Source organism: Puma concolor, chromosome B3 (genome assembly GCF_028749965.1).
Source record: "Puma concolor isolate L17-30 chromosome B3, mPumCon1.1.hap2, whole genome shotgun sequence".
Lineage (NCBI taxonomy): Eukaryota > Metazoa > Chordata > Mammalia > Carnivora > Felidae > Puma > Puma concolor.
In genome coordinates, this window is record NC_141672.1 from 22832052 (window position 1) to 22854030 (window position 21979).

Sequence of the window (21979 nt, forward strand, 5' to 3'; positions counted from 1 at the left end):
CTACGTCACCGCCTCTCCATTTAAACACTAGATCCGGCTTTAAATAGTGAGAGCTGCTGAGAGCGGGGCTGGGAGGTGCGTGCTCCCGAGGCGAGAGGCAGGAACGTGCAGAGCTCAGTTTATTTCTAGGTCCTTTCCTTACCCTGTTATTTCGCACCCAACAGGGCCGCTCTCAGAGCCCCAAGTTTTTTATTGTTTTGATGCAGTAGCTAGGATTTCCTGTCTTTGTTAGGGGAAAATAGAATTGGTGTCCATTCTTTTCATTTTATTTTTATTTTTGCTTTTAAAGAGAATTGTAGCTCAGATGTCAAATCGTTTTTGTATTGGAAAATGAGTGCGTTATTGACGGGGATTAAAAAAAATGCTTCCTACATTAACTGTTGGCTTCAGGGGACTTTGGTAGTGTTTTGATCATTAAGTATTCAGAAAATATGTTAGAAACAAAGCTTCTGATGTGTCATGTTTTTCTATTAAGTGTTGGAGACAAAAAGCTTTTCGAAGAAATAGTTAAGTGCCTAAAAGCTGCAACATAGGACCTTATGCCCACGGTACATTTACCTATAAGGGAATTGTAAATAGTAAGAGTGAAGAAGTTTAGTGCAAACTGGATTGAAAAAAGTTAAAATTCTAGGTAGATAGTGTTTTCTGTTTCATTGCATATCGATATCCCATACAGAAGTTAATCCAGTTTATTTCCCAGTATTACCCCAGGGGACTAACACTTTTGAAAGGAACCTTCTAATTAATCATTGGGTACTGCCACTGTCTTGGCTCTTTCATTTACCAGTTTTTAAGTTTGAAGTATCTGTGTTAAGAAAACCAGGACAAACCTAAATTACTTGGTATTTTGTAGAAGGCAAAAATTTTGGCTCAAGTAAGGTTTAGCATTTTAAATAATAACTTGGAAATTGTTTCAAATAGTGTGTTTGTACCTCCATGCTTTTAAAAACATCGGTATTTTGAGGGCTTATCAACTTATGAACAATAATGCTAAATTATTCTCTGTGTGTTTATACTTCATGAAGAATACACATTTCCTTTCAGCTACAGTGCTTTTAAGAATCCTTTAAATGGTCAGGTTGTGGGTGATTTTGCACATAAGCAAAATCCTAAAACAGAATGGTTTCATTAAATGGGGAGTACCTGAAGAAAACAAATTTTGTACTTGTAAATGCCTGGATCTCCAAGCTGGAGATTTTTGGGAGCGATTGACTTCGGAAAACACCAAAGTATCCAGTTGGCTGAAAAAATAATTTTCATCATCAATTTAAGATTCTGAGTACCGATTTAAAGTTTCACCACCTCTTTATAATGCTTTAAGGATCATTACTGGCTTAAAACGACTTTTTAAATGTTATTTTTGTAATTCAGTGTTAAGTCACCATGGATAAGGTGATACCCATAGTCAGTTACACTTTCCTTATGTATAGAATCAATGTTAAACATAAGGAGGCTGTGTAGAGTTTTACATTTTGCATGTGAAAATTTAAAGTTCACAGAGGCAGATTTGGCAAAATAAAAGGTTAGTGAGTGGAATAGCAAAAGTGAGAACCCAGATATGTGAATTGTTTTTCTGGTTGTAATGAAGAGGAACGAATAATTTTTAATAGTTGAGGTAAATTGTACAGAGGAACTCATTATTTATATTTTGGGCATTGCAGGGACACATTTTCTTAGAGGGTTCTCCTGTGATAACCATGTTGTTGATAGAGATGCTAATGAAACATTTAAATTTGTTTGAGCTTTGGTTATGAAAGCAAACCCTTGGTTTTATTGGGTAACCAGTAATTTTTACTAGAAGCAGGATATAAAACACAAATGACAAACATTAAAAGAAAAAGTCTGATAATCTTAACTGTGTGTGATAATGGGTAGGATTTATAATGAGGCACCACTAGCTTTGTCCCACTGACATGCAAACTTTTTGCCTAACATGTTAAAAATAGGATGTGGGTTGGGCAAATTACTATCACCTTTTGATTTTTAAAAAATACTTTATGCTTTTGAAAGTGCTTTCACATCTGTTTTCATTTTATTCTTCTGGCAACTTTCTAGAAGTCATCTTTCCCTCCAACCCCTCCCAAGAAATAGCAACAATAATAGTAATAATAATTTAAAAAACAAACATTGAGGCTGTCCATGATTCCATTTCATAATATCATTTGGGCAGTGGTTGAAGGAAAGAAATCTTGGGAAAGAGATCAGTGTGCCTTGTTTCTCTGGGACTTCTGAGACCTGTTAGTGTGGGTATATGAACAGTATAATGGTGTAGCTTAAAGGCACAGACTGGTTAATAACAACAACAACAACAACAAAAAATTAGGTGATACTTAAATTTGAATGTTTTTTAGGTTGCAGATGTCACAAATAACTGTAGGATGAAGGTTCTCTAGTTCAAAGCTTAATGAGGAGGTTCTGAGATAGAAGAGGAGTCAAACAAAGGAAAGAATAATGGGAACCAGACATAGCAACCCATAAAGCTGTTATTGGATCACATTAGGTGCTTTGAGTATAACAACATAGGAAATTATAACTGGAAATTGTGTGGACCTTGTATGTGTAAGGATCTTCCCTATACAAATTACATTAAGTAGTCTACGCCTTTTAAAAAAATATGCAGAGGGGCGCCTGGGTGGCGCAGTCGGTTAAGCGTCCGACTTCAGCCAGGTCACGATCTTGCGGTCCGTGAGTTCGAGCCCCGCGTTGGGCTCTGGGCTGATGGCTCAGAGCCTGGAGCCTGTTTCTGATTCTGTGTCTCCCTCTCTCTCTGCCCCTCCCCCGTTCATGCTCTGTCTCTCTCTGTCCCAAAAAAATAAATAAACGCTAAAAAAAAAAATAAATAAATAAATAAAAAAATATGCAGACATAAAATAATTCATTTTAACTGAAGCAAATGAGGTTTGTTAAGATGGTGATATCTTTAAAGTTGTATCTTCTAAAATAAGTTTTAGATATTTGGAGAAACGATTATATTTAATTTGTTTTGAATTTGTGAAAACGTGTCATACATTTAATATGTAAAAAATGATCTTTTTCAAGTCTTTTATTTTTCCTTTAAAGCCTAAATTATACAGATCTGTGATTGAAGATGTTATTAACGATGTGAGAGACATCTTTTTGGATGATGGAGTTGATGAGCAAGTTCTGATGGAACTGAAAACTGTGAGTTTGCCTCTCTCTTTTTGTTGTTGTTTTTAGTAGTCATACTTTTTCCTTCCTCCCTTAAAATACTCTCTTCAATCCACGACTGATCCCTAATTTTTCCATGGGATGAACGTTCAACTTTGCTGCAGGAGGCAGTATAAAGTTAGGTGAAGGGTGCTAGTTTTAAATCCCAGCTCTACAGTCCATCCTCCCTCTGACTTTAGGCACATTGCTGATATTTCAGTTTCTTTGTATGTGATAATGGAAATTAGTAGGACTTACTTTTTTTTTTTAAGTTTATTTATTTTGAGTGAGAGAGGGAGAGAATCCCAAGCAGGTTCTGTGCTTTCAGTGCAGAGCCCAGCGTGGAGCTCGATCTCACAACTGTGAGATATAACCTGAGCCAAAATTGAGAATCCGAGGCTTAAGCAACTATAAGTCCCCCTTATAGGTTTGTTTTAGTCCATTAATGGATGGTTATGGTCTAATTATTTGACAGTTTTTTTTTCTTCCTTATTTCTATGGTTTTAATGTACATATATTCTAAAATGTATTTATGTTGTAGAAATTAAGTGCTGGGTGAAAGAATTTCACATTCTTAAGTTTTTTTTGTTTTTTTTTTTTTACATGGGCCAAATATTGGGTTTATAATCTATTTTACTTTGGAACTGGTTTTCTGTCTCTTGGATTTTTTTGGATTTAAGCGGAAGCAGTCGATATTCTTATTTAGCATTTATGTTTTCTTGGTATTGTAATGACTCATGAAATCATGCAATCTTTTTGCCATATTGCTCAGAACAGTGGTTCTCAAAATAAGGTCTGTGGAGTCCTGAGGTTTCCTCACAGATTCTTTCAGGGGGTCCATGAGGTTGGCCAAATGCCCAAGTCTGGAAATCATAGTTTGTCATATTTCCAGTAAAAGTTGTGTTCTGACAAGTGGCCAATTAAAGTAGCTACTCAAATGCACAAGTGCTTTTCCTTGAGGTAACTGTTCCATATGCACAGTGCTTTATGTATGCATCCCATTTTGATGCAGTGAATATTAAAACGATGTTTACTTAAGGGTCCAGAGGAGATCACTATTACTATTAAGAAGTGCCATTATTTGATACTCTTTAATGAAATGTATTAACATTTGGAATATCTGCATAATTCAGTGAATTTGTATTTTCCAAATGACCAATGCATGATGTTGCAAAATCCTTTCAAAGTGAAAGATAAATTAATGGATTTTGTGTATGGTTTCAGATTCCACATTATAGCTAACTTTTAAGAAACCATAATTTAAAATACTTTTTCTTTTCCCAACTGCTTAGCTGTGGGAAGACAGATTTTCTTCTACTTGAACCAAAACAACAAAGTAGATGTAGAAGCAGATAGGAGAATCCAGCTATTTTTTCTTCAAGCTACTTGTCAACTAAATTTGATCTGGAAAATATGGTTATTTTTTTTAAAGATATGTTATTTATGTTAGCATGTAATGGATACATTGCTTTTTTTTTTTTTTTTTTTTTTTTTTTCAATGTTTATTTATTTATTTTTGGGACAGAGAGAGACAGAGCATGAACGGGGGAGGGGCAGAGAGAGAGGGAGACACAGAATCGGAAACAGCCTCCAGGCTCTGAGCCATCAGCCCAGAGCCTGACGCGGGGCTCGAACTCATGGACCGTGAGATCGTGACCTGAGCCGAGGTCGGACACTCAACCGACTGCGCCACCCAGGCGCCCCTACATTGCTGTTTTTAAATGCATTCGTAAACATAAAAAAACAACTTAGTTATAATTTCATAAAAGCTTTTTGAGGTCCTCAGTAATTTTTGAAAGGAATAAAAGATCCTGAGACCAAAAAGGTTTAGAACTGCTGGCTTAGAAATTGGATATTGAGTTCCTTGAGGACAGTAATCACAATGCTAAGAACATTTGTTTTGGCATTATTTATCCATTCAGTGGAAGTGTGGAGGCTGCAGCTTAGCGACTTATTTTATTATTTTTTAATTTTTTTTTAATGTTTATTTTTGAGAGAAAGAGAGACAGAGCACAAGTTAGGGAGGGGCAGGGAGAGGGGGAGACCCAGAATCCAAAGCAGGCTTCAGGCTCCGAGTTGCCAGCACAGAGCCTGACAGGGGGCTCAGACCCAGAAACTGTGAGATCATGACATGAGCCAAAGTTGGTTGCTTAACAGACTGAGCCACCCAGGTGCCCCTAGCAACTTATTTTAAATAAAGCAAACCTCATATTTATTATGGTGATAAAATGTATCTTAGGGTGTTTAGGCATCTGTGGGCAACTTCTGTAGAGCTTTTAACAAGAATCTGCCTGTGGGAGGAAGGAAAAATATATAGATTTAAGTGAAATGAGGAAATTTTTATTTACCTTGAGAGAAATGTAATGGTTACTAAAAGTAAAGAGTAGGTATCCAGAATTGCTAGTGAAAGGACACCAACTCTTGAGGCATGAGTTGGAAGAATAGCAATATAAACTACTGAAACAGCATAAAGTATCTCAGGGTATGAATAAGAAAAGAGTAAGATTAGTTTGATTCCTTTGTGTTCTGTGGAGCAAATACTTTGCTGTTTACATTACACTGGTATAATGGTTGACCTTAAAGTACTTTGAACTTATTTAGAAGATGCAACATTTTTAAATGTAGGAAATCAGCCCCAAAGACTTACCTTAAGTCATACTGGCAGGTAATCCAGGTTGTTGGTTATCTACTCTTGCTTTTCACAAAGTGTGGGGAATTGGTTTTTCTGAATGGTTCCAATAGAATCAAGGCATTCTCTCAAAGAGAATGAGTTGTCTTTGAGATTAAATAGCTCTACCTGTATTTTTATTATATTTGGCTGTTTAAATATATATTAGTGTAATCTATACAATGGAGTATGTAATATATTGAATAATATATATATATTATGCACCTTTTGTTTGTTTAGTGGCTAGTTTTTAATAACAAAAATTGTGAATTACTCATCTTTGAATCCCTAGCCTCTAACACAGTGCCTTCCATATGTGGTTGGTATTCAGTAAATATTTGATTAAATTGGTTAATAACAAACATGACTCCATAATCTAACTGAACAAAGTACTGTAATATTTTTACTGTTTTTCCAAATGGGGCATACTCTTCTTTTCTAGATTGTCACTGGATTTAAAAATAAACTGTTAGACTAAACTGAGTTTATGTTATTTTAATTCTCTGTACTAAATTTCTTCAGAATCTCATTAGAATTTCCAGAATGTGCCCTGTCTGTGGTGATGAAAACATTCCATATCTGTGTTCTCCAGTATAGTAGCCACTAGCAGCATATGGCTGTTAAGCACTGGAAATGTAGTTAGTGGAACTGAAGAACTGAGTTTTTAATTATAATTCCAATTTAAATCACCATGTGTATATGGGGATATTGTATTAGATTCTACAGGTTTAGACATTCTTGCTAATAAAGATTAACAATTGATTTTGTGTTTTATGTTTTACAAAGAACTTTGTCATTAATTCTAGCCCCTCCTCTCCTCTTTTGGGCTATTTCACAAACTTTTATCAAAAAATTCCCTACTGCTGTGAAGGATACATGGTGAATTAGATTACGAATTAAGATGAGTAGTGACTGTGCATGTAATTTAAAGTTTTTTTTTTTTTTTTTTCAACGTTTATTTATTTTTGGGACAGAGAGAGACAGAGCATGAACGAGGGAGGGGGCAGAGAGAGAGGGAGACACAGAATCGGAAACAGGCTCCAGGCTCCGAGCCATCAGCCCAGAGCCTGACGCGGGGCTCGAACTCACGGAGCGCGAGATCGTGACCTGGCTGAAGTCGGACGCTTAACCGACTGCGCCACCCAGGCGCCCCTAAAGTTTAACTAGATAATGCTGGAAGGGAAGTGATGGGAAAAAAAAAATCAACCTGGGCACCAGGGTGGCTCAGTTGGTTAAGTATCCAACTCTTGGTTTCAGCTCAGGTCATGATCTCACAGTTCGTGACTTTAAGCCCTGCATTGGGCTCCACACTGACAGTGCAGAGCCAGCTTGGGATTCTTTCTCTTCCTCTCTCTGTCTCTGCCCCTCCCCTGCTTGTGCATGCTCACTCTCTCTGTCTCTCAAAATAAACTTAAAAAAAATTTCAACTCAATTTTCTAGGTTATCTCTTGAAACACTATAGGCCTACTTTAATGTATAAACTATGGGAAATAAAAAAAAAATCACCACAGTCTCGATTTTTGATCTATCTATACATACATACTTTAAATATATGTATTTAAAAAATGTTTTTAGTGTTTGTTTATATGAGAGAGAGAGAGACTGAGCGCAAGTCGGGGAGGGGTAGAGAGAGAGGGAGACAGAATCTGAAGCAGGCTCTAGGCTCTAAGCTGTCAGCACAGAGACTAGTGCTGGGCTCAAACTCAGGAGCCATGAGATTATGACCTGAACTGAAGTTGGATGTTTAACCAACTGAGCCACCCAGGCACCCCTTAAATATATTTTTTTACTGTTTATTTTTGAGAACTAGAGACACAGAGCACGAGTGGGGTTGGGGCAGAGGGAGAGGGAGACACAGAATCTGAAGCAGGTTCCAGGCTCTGAGCTATCAGCACAGAGCCTGACGCGAAACTCAAACCCATGAACCGCGAGACTGAGCCAAACTTGGACCCTTAAACAACTTAGTCACCCAGGCGCCCCATTTTTAAATCTCTATTTGAATGTAAGTTGTGATTTGGATTGGTGAGTGATTATGGATGGGAATGACAGTTTAGAAATCCTCTTTAAAGTGAATGATAAAGGGGCGCCTGGGTGGCGCAGTCGGTTAAGCGTCCGACTTCAGCCAGGTCACGATCTCGCGGTCGGTGAGTTTGAGCCCCGCGTCAGGCTCTGGGCTGATGGCTCAGAGCCTGGAGCCTGTTTCTGATTCTGTGTCTCCCTCTCTCTCTGCCCCTCCCCCGTTCATGCTCTGTCTCTCTCTGTCCCAAAAATAAATAAACGTTGAAAAAAAAAATTAATAAAAAATAAAAAAAATAAAGTGAATGATAAAATCATCTTTCTTTCTACACTGTCAGAGCTCCCCATATCTCAACAGCGAATACTATGGGAGATATAAAACATAGCCTCTCCTAAAGTTAACAACTCAGGAAACAACAGATGTTGGCAAGGATGTGGAGAAAGAGGAACACTTTTGTACTTGCTGGTGGGAATGCAACCTGACACAGTCTCTCTGGAAAACAGTACAGAGGTTACTCAAAAAATTAAAAAAATAGAACTACCCTACAACTCAGCAATACACTACTAGGTATTTATCCAAAGGTTACAAAAATGCTGATTTGAAGGGACACATGCACCCCAGTGTTTATAGCAACACTATCAACAATAGCCAAATTACTGAAGGAGTCCAAACGTCCCTCGAATGACGAATGGAAAAAGATGTGTTTTGTGCACGTGTGTGTGTATGTATGTATATGTACACACACACACACACACACACACACACACACACACACACATATATAATATTCCACACACAATGGAATATTAGCAATCAAAAAGAATGAGATCTTGCTGTTTCAACAACATGGATGGAACTAGAGTGTATTATGCTAATAAGCAAATAGAGTGTATTATGTGGAATTTAAGAAAACAGATGAACATAATTGGATAAAAAGAGAGGGAGGCAGACCATAAGAGATTCTTAAATATAGAGAAGAAAGGAATGGTTGCTGGAGGGGTATTGGGTGGGGGATGGGCTAACTGCATAGTGGGCATTAAGGAGGGCACTTGTTGGGATGAGCACTGGGTGTTACATGTAAGTGATGTATCACTAAATTCTACTCCTGAAACCATCATTACACTATATGTTAACTAACTTGGATTTAAATAAAAAAAAAAAAACAAAAACCATGGCCTTTTTTCTCAATAAAACCGCGAGAAAAAATTTTCTCGATTGGAGACAAATCTGAAACTCACTTTGTCTCTAGATCAGGTTTCTCAACCTTGACACTTCTGTCATTTGTTAATTCTTTGTTGTAGAGGGCTGTCCTGTTCATTGTAGAATGTTAGCAGCATACCTGGCCTCTACCCACTAGATGCCAGTAGCACCCGTCATTTCTGACAACCAAAAATGTGTCCGTGCATTGCCAAATGTCCCTGGGGGCAAAACCACCCCTGATGGAGAACGATTATTCTAAATATATCCTAGTTATATATAAATACTTGGGTCATAACTTGAACAATAATCCATTATTCCACTTCATTTGTCCTTGTGGAAAACTCTGTTCCCCAACCCCAGTTCAAGAGAGCCCATACGTAAATGAATTTGTCTTCTGTTTTATTCAGGAGCTAGATATTTTGTGAAAGTAGAATCCTTCAGAATTTCTAGCCTAGCAGACTGCCAGGAAGCGGTAGATTAATAAAAATATATAGATCAAAAAATAGACTTGAGAGAATATGCTTTGACGGGGTCATTTATCATGGGCTAGAGACTTGAACCTAGGCCTTTGTCTCCAGATGACATTCAGTACTTACCAGTAAAAAGAAGGTACCAGAGTTGTGACTAGGCCTGCTCTGATAACAGGAATATAGTGTAGAGTTTAGAAACTTGGACCAGAGCTGGGATTAGGGTGAGGCAAGCAGGTTGCCTAGTGTGCCTGCTCACTCTCAGAGTCCAGCCCTGACTGGAAATAGTGGAGTCAGACTGCCTGGATTGTTCTTCATTTTTGCCTGCTTTTAGTTGGTGGTTTTGGATAAATTATATAACTTCTTGTTCCTTGGGTTCTTTTGCTGTAAAAAGGAGCTAGTAACAATGTCAGTGTTCTAGGATTTTGTAAAAATGAGTCTGTACCTATAAAGTACTCACAAAGTGCACAGTTAGAATACAGTATTAGTCTAGTTAACATGATACACAGGTGTATATCTGAGTCATTTGGGGAACAGAAAAAGAATTTTCTCCGTGTCTAATTTCAGAGACCTGGCAAAGATGGCTGAAGTAGGATTGCCAGAAATAATAGCTACTGTGTTAGAGGGAAAATAGTATGAAAAGGAAGAAAAATAGTTCTTCCTATTTCCTTAGCAAAATAAATAAATATGTAACAATTCAGTATTCTTGGTTGTTGTTAGCATTAATGTTATCTCTGTTGATGAAAGTAGGTATTGTTTAGTTTAAATAGCTGATAATTTAAAAAATAGAATATTTTGATAAATACAATTAAAATCATATAAAAAATGAAATTGGAGAGAAAACATTCAGCCAATTTGAACTTTATATTATGTGATGTTAAATTTTAATGTTAAGTATTTAGGGTACTGTATTTGTATTTTTTACATTACCTAGTATTTGGTGCTTAGTAAATGGGGATTCTTTGTGGACTACTCCCATCACCCCTTTCTTCTGTCTTCCCCACAACCCCCAGCAGTTGGAAATGTATGGGGCCATGTTTGCTTGTCTTAGTGACTAGTGGACACCCTTGGCATTTAGTAGGCTACAGCCAGGAATGCTGTATTTTCTGTACACTTCCTATGGCACTACCCTGTATGATAAAGCATTGTCCTGGCCAGAATGTCAGTAGTATCCTTACAGAGAAATATTATGCTGGAAAACAAGTTTGTTTTCCCTTCTCTTCTTTGAAATTAATACTAAATGTCTGATAAGCTCTTAGTCATTTTGTTAGCTTCTGAATAAGACACATAATCTCTGCCTTGAAGGAATTCATACTTTAGTAGAGATGATAAACTTAGTGTGAAAAGTACAGAAGAAATATTTCTAGGGTATGGAGGCAGTCAGTGATTTCATTGAGGCTGTGTGACTGACATTTGCATTGTTTGGGGAATTGTGAGGAAAGACTGTCAGAGGGAGTAGTTTACTAAGATTTAGACATGAGATATGTATGCTGTATTCTGGGAACTGCAAGTAGTTGGACACTGTTAGGAAAATAGAATACAAGTTAGAGTAGCAGCTAGGAGAGGTGACATATTCTGTACTAAGGAGCTTGATTTTTTCTTAAAGTGAGAAAGATTTCCTGGGATGCTAGTTAAAATGCAGATTTTTGGACTTCTGCTCCAGCGAGTGACTTGACAGAGAGGTAGTCTGACATTTGCTTTTTAATTCAGTTACATTTACAAAAAAAAAAAAAAAATTAAATTTTAACAGCCCTTTAAACTAAAGGGCTGCAGTATGCAGTTTGAAATGCATTAGTTTAGACTTTAATAGCATGCATTAAAGTGACCTGGACAGACTATTAAAACAGATTTTTGGCTCTATCCCAAGAGTTGCTGATTCAGTAGGTCTGGGGTGGGGCCTGAGAATTGGTATGTCTAACAGTTTCTCAGGTGATGCTGATGCTGTTTGTCCTGGGATCACATTTTGAGGACCCCTGATTATTGTAATAGAGGATAGATTAGAAGAACAAGTTTTCACTAGAATGTAGTCTCTGTGAGGAGAAGGATATTTATCAGGTTTGTTCACTGTCTGTTCTCAATGCCTCTACTAGTGTCTAGTAGATAGGAGATCTCAGTAATTATTTGCAGAATTTATGACTTGATGAGGGGAGCTCAGAGGACTTAGTCATTACAGTTTACAGTAATGGGAGGAGAGGACTTGAAGCAGGCCCATAACAGTAAACAATCCTCTGGAAAAGATAGTGACGATAGTGATGAGGTGTTGGGTGGATTCTGACCCATAGGCCGTTGACTTCAGAGGACTCACCTAGTACCTGGGTACTAGGTGAGTAGTACCCAGCACTTAGCACATGATACATAATTACTAATATTTGCCATTACCATGGAAGTTTCATTGAAGTAATGTGATGGATCAGATTGCAGTGGGTAGATCAATTGGAGGTGATAAAACTGAAGCTTTCAATTTAATAAAAACATGGATTAAACACAACTGTTTCTTAAAGCATTAATTAATAGTACTTTTTTTACCGTGATTTTTGGCTCACCAGAGACCAGGTTTTGTTTTGTTTTAGACTCTTTTTTTTTTTTTTTTTAATGTTTATATTTGAGAGGGAGGGGAGGGGCAGAGAAAAAGGGAGACACAGAATCTGAAGCAGGCTCCAGGCTCTGAGCTGTCAGCACAGAACCTGACATGGGGCTTGAACTTACGGACTGTGAGATCATGACCTATGCTGAAGTCGAATGCTTAACCAACTGAGCCACCCAGGTGCTCCAGTTTTGTTTTAGAACAGACAAAAGTGTAGAAGGTTTGGGTGAGTGCAGACTGTTTGGAAGCCTTACTATATGTTAGTTGGAATGTGTTTTATTCAACGTGTAGGTGTCCATTTTGCTCTGCGTGCTATGCTAGATGCCTACTTCATGGAGATGAACCAGATGCAACTTGGGCTCCCAGAAAGTCATTCTTTGTTACCCTAGAAAGATCTCTAGCTGTTTTCAATCTGAGATTTTTCAGAGACTTAGATTTCTTAGCTGAAAGTGAGTTTAGAAGTAATTGAACTTGTTCTCTTTTTAGATGAGGAAAATGCCCAAGAAAGATATGTAATTTGTCCACAAAGCTAAATAGTGGCCAGACTAGGACTAACTGGGTTTCTGACTTCTGGTGTCATGTTCTGTTACACAATTAAGAACCACCACCACCATAATAATGAAAATAACATTTATTAGTGCTGACTTTATGCTAGACTCTGATAACTACAGGAATATGTTATTTTGTCCTCACAGCAAACCAGGAGATAGATATTGTTACTATCTCTGTAAGAATAGTCTTCAGGCAAGTTTAGATACTAAGCCTGTTAGGGGAATGGTTGCTTTGGGAAATTGACTGTTAATTTACTTTTTCAGCAAGCCATTAGACCTATGCTGGAATTGTAATTAGCATGTAGCTACAAATATAGAATTTCTAGAAGTTGGAAGTGTCAGGAGATTATAAAAATCTTTGTGAGTATTGGTAAAGGGAGCTTCTTGAAGGATCTGATAGAAGCCTCAGGTGAGTTAGGCAATATTCCAAGAGCATATCTTAGGGGAGAAAACAAAGTATGTGTAGGTGCTTGTGTACAAAATGACTGAATTAAATTTCATTTGTATATTTAAAGAACAGTTTGTTCCTTTCTTGGGCAGTTTCTTATAAGGGTTGAGGCTCTCTAGATTGAACACAGTCTGGCAGAGAGGAAATGTGTTAGGAAGAAGGATGAAATAGTCATAAATACTTTATTTTCTGTGTTCCTTTTGCCCATGTCTTGATCTCCCCCCCCCCCCCCCCATCATAAAAGCTGTCCTATGGTGTGATGAGAAAAGAGAAGGGGAAAAGCAGAAAAGGGTTGTCATTTCTTGTCATGATGGAAGACGGGAATTTCAAAAGGTGTAGAGGGTTGAGAGTGCCTCTAAAAGCCTTAGGCATTGCTGCTGCTTTATCCTTGTGTAGGATTGGACAGATGGAAAGTTACCCTTTTCTAACTTGAGGATTGCCTGTATAATGTTTCTCGTTCAAATCAAGAGAAGATGAATTTATTTTTTGCATATATAATTTAAAAGATATTTCATTAAAGAAAGATTTCCATAAAAATAGTAATTGATTTGGTGTTACAAAAGGATAATCTTTGATTATTAAAAACTTGCTTCTGTGAAACGTGAGTGGAATTACTAAGGAATTACTGTAGAAAGTTTGAAGATATAAAAAGAAAATTCTCCAGTACTCTAAGATAGCAAAAAATGAAATTTGATACTTTCTTTAATGTTTTTTTGTTTATTTTGAGAGAGCATATGGGCATGGGAGGGACAGAGAGAGAGAGCAAATCCTAAGCAGGCTCTGTTCTGAGAGCGTAGACCAGTCCGTGAGATCATGTCTTGAGCCAAGAGTCGGATGCTCAACTGACTGAGCCACCCAGACCCCCCTGAAATTTGATACTTTAAAAATTAGTTTTGGTTATTGCATACACTTGGATAAGAATTAGGGGTTGGTTTATTTTGTGGTTGTATCAGTTTTGAAAATGGAAGGATTTTATGAACAAACTAATAAAATATGTTTTGTCCATGTCTGGATTTATCTTCCTTGATGTTCACTTAGAATGTTCTTTTCTTTACCGTAGTTGTGGGAGAATAAACTAATGCAGTCTAGGGCAGTCGATGGATTTCATTCAGAAGAGCAACAGCTTTTACTGCAAGTTCAACAACAACATCAACCTCAGCAACAGCAGCATCACCACCACCACCACCATCAGCAAACTCAACCACAGCAGACGGTACCTCAGCAAGCGCAGACCCAGCAGGTCCTTATTCCTGCCTCACAGCAAGGTGAGGCTGGGTATATTTTTCTACTTACAGCTTGGAATTGAAATTTGTCATTTTCAAAGAAGAGAAATACTCTAGGTTTTTCCTTTCTATTGGCCGAGGGATTGGTATATATATATTTGCCGACAGATTTTATATAAAAAGTGGATTTTATTTTTGTAGTAATGATAAACAACTGGTTAACTAATTGAGAGCCTAAGATGATATTCAGGTAAGTGTGTTAATACTTGTGAGAAGTCTACATAATGCTGGATTTCCTACAATAAGTCAAATCTATAAAGGTTTATTTAAGGGTTTCATTATTTTATATGGGAAAATCATCTACTTTCGTAATGAAATTGATTTATTCCTCCAAAGACCTATTTAAGTTTAGTTTTTATAAACATATCTGAAACATTGGAGAATTTTTGTAATGATGGCAATCGGAAATTTCAATTTCCTAGTAATTTAGTAAGTGTAAATTGACTGAATTAGATTTCTTTTAAGCGAAGAGTGTATATATAACATACCTTAATTTATATCACTTGGTTTCAAGGTAAGAAAAACCAAGTATTTATAGATTGTGTCCATAGTGCTTTGTACTGTGCAAGTAATTTCATAGATTTTGTGTCACTGAAGCTTTACAAAAGCTTTGGGAAGTAGCTCTTCGAACATTTCAATGCTCAGGAAAATTTGGGCCCTGAAAAGGCTAAGAAGCTTGGCCTGTTGCATGTAACAAGTATTTTCTGTCCTGACAGACGTGTTCAGTTATGAAACTTCCGAGCATTTGAGTTTTGTAAATCTTGTTATTGAAAAGGAGAACGAAGGTATATGAAAAATTTTATTTCAAAGTAACAGTTTAGGTACCCATATGCCTCATTTGAGAGTATCTGAGAATATACTTAAGACTTAAAATTGATAGTGATATATGGTAAATGATGTACAGTAGAAATGTCTATTTGGGTTATTTTACTGTTATGCCAAATATGACTTTTAATATTTGATTTTATTTTGTATCTGCATCAAATAATTTTATCCTTTTAATCTTTTTTTGTTTTTTGTTTGTTTTTATTCCTTTTAATCTGTTTTGATGACTGTTCCTCCTATTGCCTTCAGGTCTGGCACTAGGATTTTAGGTCATCATAAATTAAAATTTGATTTTCTTCACTCAGAGAATATTAGGATAATGGGATTATCATTTATTCTCTGAAATTTGCGGAATCAAACACTTAATTCCTTTTATACTTCTGTAATATTGCCATTATTTCTGATTTATATTTTTAAAAACATTGTTGGAAGTAACTTAAGATTCTGGCAACTGTCAAATGGTACAGAAGGGCTCTGTAGGTTTAAAAAAAACTAGAGTTGTTTTTTTTTTAGCTCATTCTTAAGGGGTTAATAATTCATTCCAACAGTAGCATCATTATATCGATAAAATAGTTCATGCTGAGCTACCAAGACAGGATTAAATTGTGTTTGATGATTTCCAGTTTAAGAATGCACAGAGCTGTATACGTATAAATATTAGGTGTCTCACTACTCCATGTTCCCAAATTCTCTTGTGTCCTTATGTATTGTTACTTAACTCTTTTTTTTCATTGATGTTTTCTAGTGTAAGATGGGTATGTCACAGCTGTTATTTATAGATATTTATAACATTCTGAGATATCAAATGGGTGAATGCATTTGAATGCAGAAAATGTGAAAAAATTTTTCAGCATTGTATAGCATTCTTAGGATTGTGAAACAACCTCATGGTTCCTTGTTTGCATGTCTTTTTTTTTTTTTTCTTTTTACTAGCTGCTGCACCACAAGTTATAGTTCCTGATTCTAAGCTGATACAACATATGAATGCATCAAACATGGTGAGACTCAAAATGTAGCACTTTGCTTGGCTCTACTTTAACTCAAAATTGTGATTATGCCTGGGTATGTTGTGTATTAACAGTCTGAAGTTTATTCAAAACTTGAGCAAAATGGCTGTTTTATTTAGTTTCCTAAATATTGGATTTAGCAGCAAATCTAAAGTTTAGCTTGATACTTAGACATTGAGGTTCATAAAATTATACAGTTTTCTGTTGAAAATACCAAAAGAATGGTGCTTTGTGAGAGCTGTTTTATTCCATGCTATTTTTGAAAATAGGTTTTGAGACCTACCAGACATACTGTGCCAATTATAGTTCTGTTTCAGAAGATCCATTAATTGCAAGAGGTCAGGAATGCTGAGAATTATAAGCTCTAAAAATGAAAATGAACTATTTGCATAGTTCAAGATAACTGTTTTTAAGATCAAACTTTTAAAAAGTTTTGCTCTGATTTAACCATAGCATAGCCTTTTAAGATTTATTACGACGTGTGTGTTACTACTTTAAAGTGCATTTTAACCAGCTGAGTTATGTATTGGTCTTTTGATATTTCTAAGGGATATTCACTGAACATAAGTCCTTAAATTTTCACATTTTGTTTAGGGCATACAGTATTTCCCATCAAAAATAGTACCATATAACTAAAACTCAAAACCTTTTCAGATCCTTAGAGAATCCTTACCTATGAACTTAAAGCTTTTTTTTAGTAAAACATTAAAATGAAGTCTTATTAGAATAGTTACTCCAGCACTTTCTTATAAATGACTTTTCTTCTGTTTACAATATATAGACTGTTAGTGGTGTCTCAGTTCTAACATTTCATTCTTAAATTCAGCCAGATCTTTTATTTAATGATTAAAGAATCATTAAATGATTATCATTTAATTATGAGTCATTTAAATGATTAAAGAACCATTTAAAAAAAAAAATCTTAGCCTAACGCCAGCAATGAGATTTTTTTTCAGATAGTTTTTTTTTAAATGAAAAAGGAGTATTTTAATTTTTTTTTTTAATGTTTATTTTTGAGACAGAGAGAGACAGTGCATGAGCATGGGAGGGGCAGAGAGAGAGAGGGAGACACAGAATCTGAAGCAGGCTCCAGACTCTGAGCTGTTAGCACAGAGCCCAAGGTGGGGCTTGAACTCACGAACTGTGAGATCATGACCTGAGCTGAAGTCGGACGCTTAACCGACTGAGCCACCCAGGTGCCCCTGAAAAAGGAGTATTTTAAAAAAAATCACTTCTGTTTGGTGAGTGATGAGTAGTGAACCTCAAACTCATTTGTGATTGATAAGCCAGATAGGAAACAGGGCTCACCTACTAGACAAATGATTCCTTTTAAAATATGCCAGCCTTATAAATTTATAACTTGACAGAATTGCAAATTTCTGCACTATAGTGGAAATTACAGTTTTTAAATTCACAAAAAAAATCAAGCATATCTATTTGTACTTCCAGTTAAAGTTGCTGGAATTAATTTTTTCTGCATGAAAATCACAAAATTCCAGTCTATTATGGAATCACAAGAATTTTTATCATTCAAAAATTCCATTTCAGGTCTAATACCCCCAATTATTTTTTTTTTAACCTCCACCCTTAAAAATAAAAGTCTAACTGTACAATATATATTGCAGTTGGTACTATTGAGACTGTTTCCTAGGGAATAACTTGTGTCATTTTAAAACCAAGTTTTGGGGGCGCCTGGGTGGCGCAGTCGGTTAAGCGTCCGACTTCAGCCAGGTCACGATCTCGCGGTCCGTGAGTTCGAGCCCCGCGTCGGGCTCTGGGCTGATGGCTCAGAGCCTGGAGCCTGTTTCTGATTCTGTGTCTCCCTCTCTCTCTGCCCCTCCCCCGTTCATGCTCTGTCTCTCTCTGTCCCAAAAATAAAATAAACGTTGAAAAAAAAAAAAAAATAAAACCAAGTTTTGTAGAATCACTTGGAGTAGGCCCATCTTAGATTTTCTAAGAATTTTAAGTGTTTGCGAGAGAATTTTGAATTAAAATTGTGTTTAAAGAGACTGGGGCAAAATCAGTAGCCCATCTCTTACCTGTTTTTTACATCTCCTTGATTCCAAAAAGCATGTATTTAAACAGATCATGGGTCAGAAACGTCAATAAAATGCATTAGCATATATATGTATCTTAGTATTTTATTTGATGTTGTCAGTCAGTGTTTGCCTCATACATTTTATATGTTCTGAAACATAATCACTGTGGGCTCCTTACCAATAAAAAGTTTTTGGGTTTTGTTTGTTTGCATTATTATTCCTGATTAGAAGATAGCCATTAAAAACAGTTTTGGGGTACCTGGGTGGCTCAGTTGGTTACGCATCTGACTCTTCGTTTGGCTCAGGTCCTGATCTCACTGTTTTGTGAGTTCGAACCCCATGTCAGGCTCCATGATGACAGTGCAGAGTCTGCTTGGGATTCTCTGTCTCCCTCTCTCTCTGCTCCTCGCCCACTTATGCTGTCTCTGTCTCTCCCAGAATAAATAAACTTAAAAAAATTTTTTTTCTAAAAGTTCTAATTTTTTTTTTTTTAAAAGGATTTTATTTTTAAGCAATCTCCACACCCAGCATGAGGCTTGAACTCTTGGGTCACATGCTGTACTGACTGAGCCAGCCAGGCACCCCAGTTTTGATTTTTTTAATAGTTATGCATGCTTTGGAAATGAACACATTGAAAAGTTAAGTAATTCAGTAAGAATGGAGGATAGTGGTAATATATTAGGTAGAAAGGTATTTCAGAGAAATTACAAAACAAGATCAGGGTACCAGGGTGGCTCAGTTGGGTATGTGCTCGACTCTTGGTTTTGGCTCAGGTCATGATCTCCTAGTTAGTCAGCTCAAGCCTCCATCTGTCAGCTCTGTGCTGACAGTGTGGAGCTTTCTTCGTATCTTCCCTCTCTCTGCCCTCCCTGCTTGTAGTTTCTCTCTTTCTCTCTCTCTCTCTCTCTCTCTCAAAATAAATAAACTTCAAAAATATTAAAAACAAAACAGGATCTTCTATCAAACCAGTGTTGCAGGTTCTCTTTATGAAATAATTGCTCTAATGCATTATTCTAATGCTATTTCATATAATATGAGAATAAATTTTCAGTAGATATCAATAAAGGATGGTTTGTGTATGGTATGTCACTCCAGAAATATTTATTGGTAGCAACTTGAACGTGCAGAGGTGTGTAGGTGGTCATTGGGTCATGTGTGATGTGTAGAAACTAGAGTTGTCACTTTGCCAGTATAGGGAGATCTATTAATCTTATAAAATATGAATTATAAGCCCTTAATATGTTTTTTTAATGTTTAGTTTGAGAGAGAGAAACCAAGTGGGGGAAGGACAGAGAGAGAGAGAGAGACAGAGAATGCGAAGCAGGCTCCATGCTGTCAGCACAGAGCCCGGCATGGGGCCTTAACCCACAAACTGTGAGATCGTGACCAGGACCGAAGTTGGATGCCTAAGCGACTGGCCATCCAGGTGCCTCTAGGCCCTTCGTATTTCTAAATAATATTTCTCAGTAGTAAATGGCTGTTAACTTATTCTTCAGACTTAGATTACCTTTCATTTGCCTATACAGACAAGATTTATTAAAATAAATGAAATGCAGAACCTGCATTTCATGAAGAGAACCTGGTGGGGCTATAGCTGTATTCTGGGGACATAGTGGGAATTTGAGGCTTTAGGTGTAGAAATTACTTAGGCCTATTAAATGACAAGAAGAAACACATTTTCTTTTTCTTTTCTTTTTTAATGTTTATTTTTGAGAGAGAGAGAGAGACAGTGCGCTCTGTGAGCAGGGGAGGGGCAGAGAGTGGGAGACAGAGGATCCAAAGTGGGCTCTGTGCTGGCAGTGAAGAGGGGCTTGAACCCACAAACCATGAGATCATGACCTGAGCCAAAGTCAGACACTTAACTGACTGAGCCACCCAGGCGCTTCATAGTACTCTACTTAGTTGAAGTACTTACGCAAAGCATTTAGGCTAGGTAGTCTTTATTGTATCATTTTATAAAATGGGATTTAGGCTCACTAGAACTTTTAGTATTAGTATACACTAAACAATAAACTTCCGAATACTATTAAAATGTGCCAGAGTTAAACTGAGGTACTCTTGTGCCCATATGTGGTTTTGATTTTTTTCCTTTGCTTCCTCCCGCCCCCCGCCCCAGAGCGCTGCTGCTACAGCTGCTACCTTGGCACTCCCTGCAGGCGTGACTCCTGTTCAACAGATATTAACAAATTCAGGTAATTAGGAATAACAGCACCATTATTTATATGTATAACTCAGAAAATTGTACCATCTAGTCTTTGTTTTGGCCTCATTGAAAAAAATCAGTGTTTCTTTTGTGATTTAGCTTATTAGGTTATTAAAATAAGATCAAGTACTACTGCACATTAAATGATAATTATTGCTGAGGATGCAGTAGGGAAGATGAAAATTGCACTTGAGCTTTTGATCTGTGAATAAGAATCCTATTTATTGAATGAAGTATAATCATATAGAAATAACATAGATTTTTACACCTTTACATAGATTAATACGTACATAGATTTAATACTTACATAGATTAAACACCTTTAACTTGCCAAATAAATTAAACTTGACTCCTTTGAACAAATTTGTGATATCAAACTAAGTACTCTGTTTTATATAGCATGTCTGCATAAACTGACAAAATTTACTTGGGATTTTTGGCATATTAACGTTGGAAGAATTTATGTGGCTTTTAAGTATTCTTTCTGTAATCGTAATTATATAATTTCTTATTATTTTGCCAATAAAATTCTAAATTTGTAAAGAATTTTCTACATATTTTTAACGTGTAATTGTTGCTTTTTAATTATTTGAAGATTCTGCATCATCTAAAACAACAAAGAGAGGGATTCACTTCTGTGTGTATAAGCCATGCATACAGTTAGGATTATGTGGCAATGATAATTGGTTTAGCAAGCTTTGGTTGTTTTTAAGCGTTTTGAAACTAAGTACCCTGGTGCTTTGGCTCAAGATACTAATGAACTGTTACGCTTTCATGTCTTGAAGCTTTAAAAACAAAGAGCCCCTGAAAACATCTGATCTTGCTTACTGCTCTTTCATGACTCCTAACGTGTTAGTAAAGATAATTTAAACTTCTAATCAATTCTCATAATCTGTTGTTAAAACTTTATTGGAAAAGAGCTTTAGGAGGATAAGTAAGGAAAAGAAAACATTTTAAAACATTTATAAAACATGGAGAAAAGTGAAGAAGGTAAGTTTGCTGTGTATGGGTGACAACGCTTAATAAAATCGTTAGACTTTTTATTTGAGAATTAATAGGGCATTTTGGTGGTTTGACATTTACCATGAATTCATTTATTTTGAGATGGTTACTGCTAAAATGGTAACTTGTAATATATTTGTTTTGCTTTAGGCCAGCTTCTTCAAGTAGTCAGAGCAGCCAATGGTGCCCAGTATATCTTCCAGCCTCAGCAGTCAGTGGTTCTACAACAACAAGTTATACCACAAATGCAGCCTGGTGGAGTACAAGCCCCTGTTATACAACAGGTAATAGAGTCATAAGTTATGATCACCATGGGGTTCTTTTTCTTCTTCTGTTTGAATTCTCTGGGTGGTTCCCTTTCTCTTTCTCATGGCTTTGTCTATACGAATGCTTAGACTATTCTCTAATACTATACATCCTGTCATTCTAAATTACTCCTGTATACGTCACAGCTTAACTTACATTCAATATGTTTAAGACTAAGTTGTCATTATCCTTGCTTATCTTTCATCATCCC

The 21979-nt window shown here is 36.5% G+C and overlaps 1 protein-coding gene and 1 non-coding gene across 2 annotated transcripts in view; both read left to right on the forward strand.

Annotated features, from left to right (window-relative positions):
- The window catches only part of GTF2A1 (general transcription factor IIA subunit 1), a 45092-nt gene that overhangs the window by 1558 nt on the left and 21555 nt on the right, over positions 1–21979 (forward strand). Inside the window, exons 2-6 of the mRNA XM_025919564.2 lie at positions 3061–3162; positions 14164–14368; positions 16145–16209; positions 20374–20449; positions 21613–21746. Of these exons, the coding sequence (XP_025775349.1) occupies positions 3061–3162; positions 14164–14368; positions 16145–16209; positions 20374–20449; positions 21613–21746 (582 nt within the window). The remainder of the gene's footprint in view (positions 1–3060; positions 3163–14163; positions 14369–16144; positions 16210–20373; positions 20450–21612; positions 21747–21979) is intronic.
- On the forward strand, positions 15433–15575 carry LOC112856730 (small nucleolar RNA SNORA79). The gene has a single exon (XR_003223273.2). It is a non-coding gene; the product is annotated as a small nucleolar RNA SNORA79 (small nucleolar RNA).